Here is a 9,732-nt window from a genome sequence, read left to right as displayed (position 1 = left end):
CGGACCCTGCCAGAGCAGGGAGGTCCGGCCGTCTCAGCAGGAGCCGGGAGCTGGAAGACCCTCCTGTGCTGACCTCCCTGGCTTCACCCTCTGCAACTCCAGTGCGGGGCAAGAGCAGCGAGGTCGGCTGGAGCTTTTGGCCCAGCAGTGAGATCTTTCTCCCCACCATCTCCTCCCCATCCACTTCTCGGCCATAGAAATGACTCATGCTCTGTGCCACCTGTATCCTTGGGTTCTGTGTTCTTCTCCTCTGCTGCTAAGGCAGAAGCAGGTGGTGTGCATGGGTACCTTCCTCAATACTTGTGCATTACCACTACAGATGACCTGGACCAAGGTAGATAGGGGAAGAAACCACTCCCATATAAAGTGCCTCAACAGGTGGCCAGCCCATCAAAGCCACACATTGCAACTTTTTGGTAGGCATGTCTGCAAAGAAGAATTGCAACACTGCATAGGAGGGTTATTGTGCCTGGCTTGCACAAGGGTCTCTGAACACATGGAGTTATGACAGGTGTTGGGGTGGAGTACTCAACATAAGGGAAGTGATGCATTCAGAAAATGCAAGAAGGAGTTAGGAAATTCTTCTCCTGTGGCTGCATTTGGTTTTGAGGTCTAGATCCCAAATAGGTTTCTATGCTTTTAGAAACTGAGTGGTCCCTCCATGCATGTTTGTACAGCTCCTAGCATCTCTCATCCTAGCAGCTGCTTCCTTCCAATGGAAGCACACTTCAGGACCCCTGAGACTGAACATAGCTACAGGCCATTAAAATGGGCTTGCAGTTCTTCTGTTATCTGCCACTTCAAAGATCTTTATAGGCAGTTAGCCCTCCCTCTTTTCTCCCCTGTTTTTTTCCCTTTAAACACACTCCTTTCTCCAACATCTTCTACTCACCAGATGTAAGCAGCTGTCAGCAGCATGTAAGATTTACATCTTTTCCAGCACTGCTCCTATAGTGCTCTTGGAGTTTCTATTCGTTTTACTTCAGCCAGTTCACTAACATCAGTTTTTCTTCCTCTTCCTATGGCTACTATCTTCCCCTCCCCAGCTGGTGGTATGCACTTTCTACACCCCCATAACCTACACTGACAGCTGCATTCCCAAACCCCACCAGCTGCTGGTCCCGGGCCAGGCAAAACAGGTGGAAGGAGCTGGCTGGCCAGTGTCTCAGAACAGCCTGGTCTCTTGGTAGAAGCAGAAACATTGTGGTGTGGAGAGGCAGAAAGCATGTGATGTGGTAGAGGCAGATGTAGGGTGCAGGAGTGAGCTGAAGGTGGGCTCTGGCACACGACTGACACGGTTGGGGTGGGAAGAATTTGGTGTCCATAGCTCTGTAATGGAAAGCTTTCACTGACCTGTCTGCTGACATGACTGGCTCTGCAGATGGCAGTCAGTAATGGACATTCTACCACTCACTGTGTTAACTTTTATTGTCGTTCGTATATTTTTAACAGTATTTACCTGATCTAAGTTAAAGCAAAGGAGAAGCTGAATAGCAGCATTGGTGGATAGGTGGCTTTAAATCAGACTTTGATTTCTATGTGTCTGTAAACAGAGGAAAGTGAAAATGTTGAAAATGGTGTTTGCATTACAGCATTCACTTTGCTCCTATTGTTTAAAGTGGTATTTAAATTTCTTTCTTCGCAATTCCAAAAAATGTCATGAAAACTAAAGGACATCAGTCTAGGACAACATATTAAAGAACATCATATTAAAACCACTTTAGTTTCCCAATATTAGAAAGATGACCTTTTGCTTTTTTTTGGAAATAGAAAAAGTATGTGGGGTTTTTTTGTTTGTTGGTTCTTCTCTTCTGGAGGGGCATAAGCTTTGATATAGCTGCTCTGCCTAATATGCTGAACAAAATCCCTAAAAATGAGGACACTCATTAGTAATCATTGTAGCTATAAGAATATAAAGCAAGGCAAATATGTCCCATGGTGACAATTCAAGACACACCACGATTTATTTTCTTGTCACTAAAGCACCCACTTATACTTTAGCTACTGGAGATTCTGAAAAAAGGAGCAGTTCTGAAAAAGGAGGGAAAGAGATGCCATTCATACCCTTTCAGAAGTCATGTAGGTGGAGTAGGGATAACACTTCCTCCTTTCTTGCCTTAATGAAAAATAAAACTATGTCAGGAAACTAGGTTGTAGTCCTCCATGACAAAAAGCACAGAAGCCATGGGGAGAAAGTCAGTTCAAGTAATCAGGGTGCCCTGAAGTGCCTCCTGCTTACAGCCCATACAGACTGTGTCTTCTTTCCTGCAGGCCACAGATTTCCAGGGCCCTGTATTGCAACCCATCGAGGGCAGTGCCTGCCTGCAGGACTACGGCCCAAAGTCACAGTAAAGGGAGCAGAGAAGAACAATAGGAGATCAGATTAGTTTGTCGTTATCTATGGAGAACACGCCTAATATGCAGCCACTCTTATCTCTCTTACTGTATTCAATCTGGGGTAAACAGTAATTAATGCAATGTGTCTAATAGATTAGAGAGGGAAAGTAGGCTGTTTGCTGCTCACCCCCTCCTCCCACACCTCTTTGCCTGGTGGGGTTACAATCTGTAGAATAAACCAGGTCATGATATTTTCCGAAATCCGTCCCTCTTTGCATTGCCAGAGTTGTTATCCATTCGGCCCCTCGGGTTTTCCCAGAGTCCAAGCCCTGGGATGATGCCTCATTTTCTCAAGTTCATCAGCGTTTTACACTACGGAGGCAAACTAATGCCGTGCATCTGTCTCAGCAGCACTCGCTAAGAGCGCAGGTCCTGATCCAGCCGTTACTCGATCCGACTGGATCAGGACCCGCAGCAGGATCAGCGCTTGATTTTCGGCGTCCCACCGTCCTCTATCCGGAGGTTCCGAATAGGGAGCGGCCTCGGCGGGGGATGGGGGGGGCGGGGGGGAAGGCGAGGATGACGGGAGGAGAGAGGGGGCTTTCGCTAAGTGACCTGTCCCAGATTTCGCCGTGATTTACAGGAAACGTTTTTTGAGCATCATCCCGTAACGTGAGTGGGGCGGGGGCTGAACCCCAGCCAGCTCGCCGCAGCCCCAGGGCGGAGGCCCCTGGGCTGTGGGCGGCGCAGCCCGGCGGGGAGGCAGCCCCGGCGGCGCCCCCCGCCCGGCCCCCGCTGCTCCTCGCGGCGGGGCGGGGCGGGGGCTGCCCGCGGCCCCGGACTCCCGCATCGCGCAGCCTTCCGAACCCCGATGACGGCCGGGTCAGCGGAGACCTCCTGCCCCGCTGAATCAGACCTTCCCCTCCCACCACCTGCGCAAGGAGGCGGCCCGGGGAAGCCGCCTCGGTGCATATAAAGCGCTGCCGTCGGAGGGGAAGCGCCGCTCGCTCCCGGACGCCGCTGCCGCCATGGCCACGGGCCGCCGCCTGCCGCTGCCCGCGCTGCTGCTGCCGCTGGCCTGCGCCGCGCTGGCCCAGCGCCCCCTCACAGGTAGGAACGGGCCCTCGGTGGGACCCCGCGGGGCTGGGGCCGCCCCCGCCGGCGCGGTGGCCTCAGCCCCGGTGGCTGGTGTCTCCGCAGAGAAGCAGCGCGCTTGCCTGCTGCCCCCCGACGAGGGGCCCTGCCGCGCCCAGGTGCCGCGCTGGTACTACGACCGGCACACGCAGAGCTGCCAGGAGTTCTCCTACGGGGGATGCTACGGCAACGCCAACAACTTCCTCACCTTCGACGACTGCGAGAAGAGCTGCTGGACCATCAAGAGTGAGTCCAGGGACCGGCAGTGCCCCAGAGGGCCCCGGGGTGGCAGGGGGCTGGAGGAGACACGCCGGGGAGGCTGCTTGGCTTTGCGGGACGCTTTGCACCTACCCGATGTATCACAGAGTCTTAGAATCTTCGAGTTGCTTAGGTTGGAAAAGACATTTAGGATGATCGAGTCCAACTGGTGACTCTGCTGCTTGTTGCAGCTTCTTGCTGATGTCAGTTTTGGGCAGAAAATACAGTCAGTTGACCCAGAGATGGTGTGTGGAATTTATCTATTAGTATTTTAAATGTGATTTTATATTGCACTTACTCGCTTATTAATGCATTGGATTCCTCCAGAAAAAAACAGGTGGGATAGACTGGGATTTGCCTGTGACTGAAGTAATACAGTTTTGCCTACACTACCTGTTCTGTACAGGCACACTACACTGCCAGTTCTGTGTGCAAAGCATGGAGAGCTGGCTTTACAGAGGTTGAATTTATTTTTTTTTCTGCAGAAGTGCCCAAATTATGCCGGATGGAGGCTGATGAAGGACCTTGCAGGAGTTATCTAAGAAGATATGCCTTTAACTTGAGCTCGATGAGGTGTGAGGAATTCATCTATGGTGGCTGTTATGGAAATGGCAACAACTTCAGAGATTTGCAGTCTTGTGTGGACTACTGTCTGCCAGAAAAAAGTAATGGTTGTTCCAAACTTTTAATAAAATAGATGGTTTGAAAGTTATATGAAGATGATACTTTATTTGATATTTTCCTCTTAATACCCATACAGTGGTATTTTTGAAGACTTGTGTAAAGCAGATGTTTATATTGTCAACTTTAATTTTAATATGTTGTCTTAGCTGTTACTGGAAGAACAAAAATACTGAGATTTTAAATATACCCACAGTTATACCCAATCAATTTCTTGACTTCTAGAGAGCTGTACAGGTGTATCTGAAGAGAAATAATAAGGCTGAAGATCTGTGTTGAGGAAGATGTGTCAGAGCTTGTTGCAGTCACATTCAGGGAAGTGGTAGTGTAATGTAAAGCAGAAGCACCTTTCTAAAATTCAGGTCTGAGATGGTGGTAGGCGGCTCAGGTTTTTGGCACTCAACAGCTCAGCTTCTCAAAAAAGTGAGATGCCTGGTTTGATTCTTCACTGTCTCTCCATTTGAGCTTTAAATAAGATTGGTGGCAATTATGAGCAGGTGATTATAACTAAGTTTTGACATGAATACCAGATTTATATCTAATTCAAGATAGGCTCTTTGAAGATCTACCAGAATGTGTAAAAGCTGTCACTGCCTTGTTATTAGTGCTTGATGACATTTATTTGTGGCTGATGGCAGATTATCAGCATTTTCTTAGGTGAAAGCTGAATTATTTCTGTTGCACATACAATGAGTTGATAAAGGGGCTACAGCAGAAAAAAATAAAATTTTGTTGAGGCAGAAAGAAACATGCTCTTGAGGAAAGTTGTTGGATTTGTACTTTTTGCTGCAAGCAGAATTTGCTGGGAAAATCATAGCAAAGTTGTGCCTTGTTTTTTCTCTATAGAGGTTGTTCCACTGAAATTATTGCTCTATTCCTGTATATACAGAAAAAGATTACATAAAAATCTTTGCTGTCATATGTATAGCATCACAAATGGAGATAGCTGGTGAATTTCACTTATGGGATCTAATCCTGTTTTCTAGGATGGTCTATTGCTTTCTCAAAGTCACAGCTCACAGGAGTAAGATGTAGAAAGTCTCTGAAGTCATTGGTAATAGTGTCAGTTCAAGGGGAAAAAGAGCTGTTTAGACACAAAATTTATTTCAGAATCAATTTTAAGAAGCAACGTACAGAGATAATGTTTTTAAAATTTTTCTCACTCTTTTTTTTCCTTTGTCCTTTTTTCCCAAGCTGGCCCCTTGCTATGCTATAGCCCAAAGGATGAAGGATTGTGTTCCTCTTCTGTGCCTCGCTATTACTATGACACCAAGACTAAATCATGTAAAGAGTTCACATATACTGGCTGTGGTGGAAATGCCAACAACTTTGTCACTGAAATGGATTGCTACAATGTCTGTAGGAAAGGTAAGGTTCTTTTGGTTTTAGAGGTTTTTTCTTTTTTTTTTCTTTTTTTTTTTTTTTTGTATTTTGTCAGTGACAAGCAGTTAAAGAAATCCACTGTTCATAGTGTTCTTTTACTTGCCTTGGCTTGCTACAGGGGTATGCTTTTTGCATTTTGGACTCATGTTTTTAAATGCAGGGAAAGTTGAAAGGCAATGCTAAATGCTTCTGGCAAAATCAGTGTGATGTGAGGTGGTTACACCATATTTGAATGAAGTGTAGAGGAGGGCACACAAAAAGGCTAAGCATACTTCCTAGAGCCTACAAGGAATCAGTCTTTAAACTGTTCAGTATCTCCATGACCACTAATTAAGATATCATTTTATTCTGGATAGTTTTAAATAGGATTTAAGTCTGTTGTAAAATCAATTTACTTTTTTCCTTTGCATTTTCAGAAGTTACCATCCTTCTTCAATTCCCTGTTGTTTACTCACATTTCCTATTCACATTACTAAAGATTTCTGCCTCATCGTTTGTGCTGTGTCAGCTGTTTCTCAGGCTGTGGGGGGAAAGCTTGGAATGATAATTGATTTTCCTAATGCTTTTATTCAAACCAACTAGTGACTTTGCTTGTAAATCTAAACAGTTGTGCTTTTATTTGCAGTCATATTGCAGCTGTTGCAAGTTTTAATACTCTAATTTAATTAATTTGATAGGAAAATAAATGAGAGAGATAGAGAATTGTATGTTGTTGCCCAGAACACTTAGGAAGCAGACATAGTGCAATATTTTAAAAATGGATACTAATGGGAAAAATATTTAAGGCTGTATCAAGCATGTACATTGCCTTTGGGAAAAAGAAAAAGGAAAAACTAAAAAGCAGCTCTGTTTTAAACATAATAAGCCCAAGATCTGAGTACTTCAGTATTGAAGTTGTGTAGTCAGAAGCCTTATGCTGGGAGATGATTCTTCAGTTCTGGGCTGGAAATCCAGGGCTGGGGCAAGGATTGTACCCCGAGCACAGTCCTCAGAAATAAAAATATTGCCTGCCAGTTAGTCATGGCAGTAATATTTCTGTGGATGACACGTCTTTGTGTGTCTCTGCCATTGTATTATGAGAGAGTCTCTAATAGTATGTTAAGTTTATCTGAGATGCTTGTGATTATCTAATTTGCATCCATTACTACCTGTGAAGTGGTTGGGCCAGGCTCCAGTGTGGAGAGTTCAGGGAGAGGAGGAAGGAAACTGCTTCTTCAGCGCTCACCTCCACGCTGCCCCTGCCCACACCCAGCCAGATTCACCTGGGGGTTCTCTCTTCCTCTCTTCTTTTTTTCTTTCTTTCTTTCTTTTTTTTTCTTTTTGTATGTGTAAGAAAGAGGTAAGGAGATGCTGTTTGTCTTGTAACTAGAGCACCAGATAGCCACATGCAAAGTATCAGTTACAAGCTTTTTCATCAAGCTCTACCAAGCTTGTAACTGACCCTTAACTTTGGTCTTCATCTCTACCAAGCCTTCACAGTTCAGTAAGGCTTGGTAGAGATGAAGACCAAAGTTAAGGGCATAATTAGTGCTGATTAATGTTGTGCTATGCATATCCATTTCTAGAGCTTGGGAGTGCACAGCAACATTAAGCAAATAATTCAGGCAACTTAAGCCACTCCTCCTCTCCTCCTTCCATTATTTCGTCCTCAGCAGTTTTCATGTTATCCCTTAGAGTCTCAGGTGGTATTCAGTTGGCCTTCCCTCTGCAAATATGCAACTGTTTGTTAAATTGATCTATAGTGTTTTGAGTGAAAAAGTTTGCGATTAATTTCGTCTTTAAAAGTTTATATTGGAAAAGAATGCAAATGTATTGGGGTGACAGCAAAATAATTGGGAATTGGACACAATGGCTCTGTGTGCTGGTAAATAGGTAGCATGAAGACAAAGATTTTTTGTCAAGATTGTAGAATACTTGTTTTCTGAATTGCTCTCACACAATTTTTGCAGCCTTTGAAAGTATGTCTGATAGCTCTGACTGTCTTAGGCCACTCTGCAGCTTTTGTGAGTTTTGTGCAGAAACTCAATTTTATTTTTACATCTCCCACAAGCACTGGCTGTATTTTAACCTTTTTCCCCACTGTTCAGAGAAATGTAAGAATAGGTTGGGGTTTTTTATTTGTGTGTGGTTTTTTTTGTTTGGTTGTTGAGTTTTTGGGGTTTTTTTGGGGTTTTTTTTTTGGTTTTTTGGTTTTTTTTTAATAGAGGGCAGTGTATTTAGTTCCGTTCTGCTGTCACTGCAGGACACTTGGATAAGACTTTGATGCCTGCTCAGGAAAAGAGCAGCAAAGTAGGATTCCAAAGGTGAACGCACTGGCGACCTTACAGTGTGAGAATAGGGAATGCAGAACACGTGTTACAGTTTCTGGTATCTTTGTTATTATTGGACAGTGAACAGTGTGACATGAACAAAACTCAAACAGTAGCAAGTAGTAACAGTTTTGTCCTTCAGTTTCTCTAACTGCTTCCTTCGTTTTCTTAGCTGGAAATCAGAAACCGAGTATCAACAAGCCAACAAATTTATCCCGCAGAAAAATAGTGAGAAAACTGAAGAAGAAGCCTCAGATGTATAACCTGAAGTCTTAAAGCTGATGTGCACTTGGATGTTTGAAACACTTTTTGTTGATTCCGCTTTCTTCTTTTGTAAGATATTTTTCACAAAGTTTTATACTGACATAGTTCTGTCTTTCAGAGCTGCTTTTTATGCAATTTACTTTTTTATAAGAAACTGCATTTAATAGAAGAACGAACCTAAGCTTGGTTCTTCTGCTGTGTTGTCTTTGCAATAATATTTTGGAAAGACTTGTTTAGATTTCCATGTTTTTATGGGGGGAATGTTACTTCTGCCTTGGGAGAATATTTCAGCTGTTGCAAATCAGTTAAAATTCGAAGAATCAAATGTTTGTTATTATAACTAAGGAGAGTCCAACACTGAAAATCTACAATGGATTTTTAAATTTTGTTTTGCATCCTCTGCTTGCTAAAGAAAAGGAACTTTTCACAAGTGTGTTCAGAGGTTTGCTGCCCTGCCATTTATATACTTTGGCCCTACCATTTAAATAGGTGGTCATTTACAGTTCATAGTAAAGGCTTTCAGAAGCCTTCATAACAATACAAGAAGTATAAATTTAAATGCAGCTCATCCCGCAGGAGAGAATTTGGAATAGAGTTGCTTTAAAAAACACTCTGACAAAGGCAATGAATAAGCTAGTTGAGTATTAAAATAAAAGTGTAGCCATTACTTTTTCATGACATTTGAAATTTCTGCTAAGTTACTCCAGATCCTCATACGGCATTAATCAGCATAGTTTTACTGATTTTAATGGAGCTATGCTGATTACGTCTGCAGAGGATTTTGATATTTGTGATAATGCAGTAGCTGTTAAAGCAGAGCAGCAGAAGTTTCTGCAAATTTCATCTACAAAAGAGTAATCCCCCTTTTGAGCACTTTTATATTTCTTACGGTAGGTTATACCTATGGTGATACTTTTGCACATTCTTTTATATTTTGTATTTTAGTCACGTCTGAATTTCAGTTAATTTGACTTACAATATTTTCTAAATAAAAATTCACAAGTAATGTTAATAAAATGGTTTTTTGTGGAAAAAAAAAGCTTGTTCTGTCATTATCCTGAATGAGTTGTAGAGACCAATGTGTAATGGAACCTATAATTTGTTAATTATGACTCCAACAGAGTTTAGTTGTCTCTTCAATCATTTCCTTACATTGAGGCCTTTATTTAAAGAAAGCCAATAAATTGCATTGATGTTAATCATCCCCAGCAGTTTTGTAGCTCAGCTGGCTTTCTCAAAAGAGGTGCTCTCAAAGGGGTGCTTAGTTTAGCTTATTGTCTGCTGCTGCACTCTTGTTTGATGCTGCACTATCTGAATAGCTTTTGTGTGGGTAACAAGCTATTTCTTTGAAATTACACTGGCTTTC

At 43.2% G+C, this 9,732-nt stretch overlaps 1 protein-coding gene across 1 annotated transcript; it reads left to right on the top strand.

The window, feature by feature from the left end:
- The first annotated feature begins 3,204 nt into the window (after positions 1 to 3,204).
- Positions 3,205 to 9,405, top strand: TFPI2 (tissue factor pathway inhibitor 2). The gene is made up of 5 exons (XM_059843319.1): positions 3,205 to 3,447; positions 3,538 to 3,717; positions 4,215 to 4,394; positions 5,605 to 5,778; positions 8,275 to 9,405. The coding sequence occupies exons 1-5, from the start codon at positions 3,366 to 3,368 to the stop codon at positions 8,376 to 8,378; spliced, it is 720 nt and encodes a 239-aa protein (XP_059699302.1). The 5' UTR covers positions 3,205 to 3,365; the 3' UTR covers positions 8,379 to 9,405.
- The last annotated feature ends 327 nt before the right edge of the window (positions 9,406 to 9,732 follow it).

The sequence above is a fragment of the Haemorhous mexicanus genome, chromosome 1 (genome assembly GCF_027477595.1).
Source record: "Haemorhous mexicanus isolate bHaeMex1 chromosome 1, bHaeMex1.pri, whole genome shotgun sequence".
Taxonomy (NCBI): domain Eukaryota; kingdom Metazoa; phylum Chordata; class Aves; order Passeriformes; family Fringillidae; genus Haemorhous; species Haemorhous mexicanus.
This window is presented reverse-complemented; position numbering and strand designations above follow the sequence as displayed.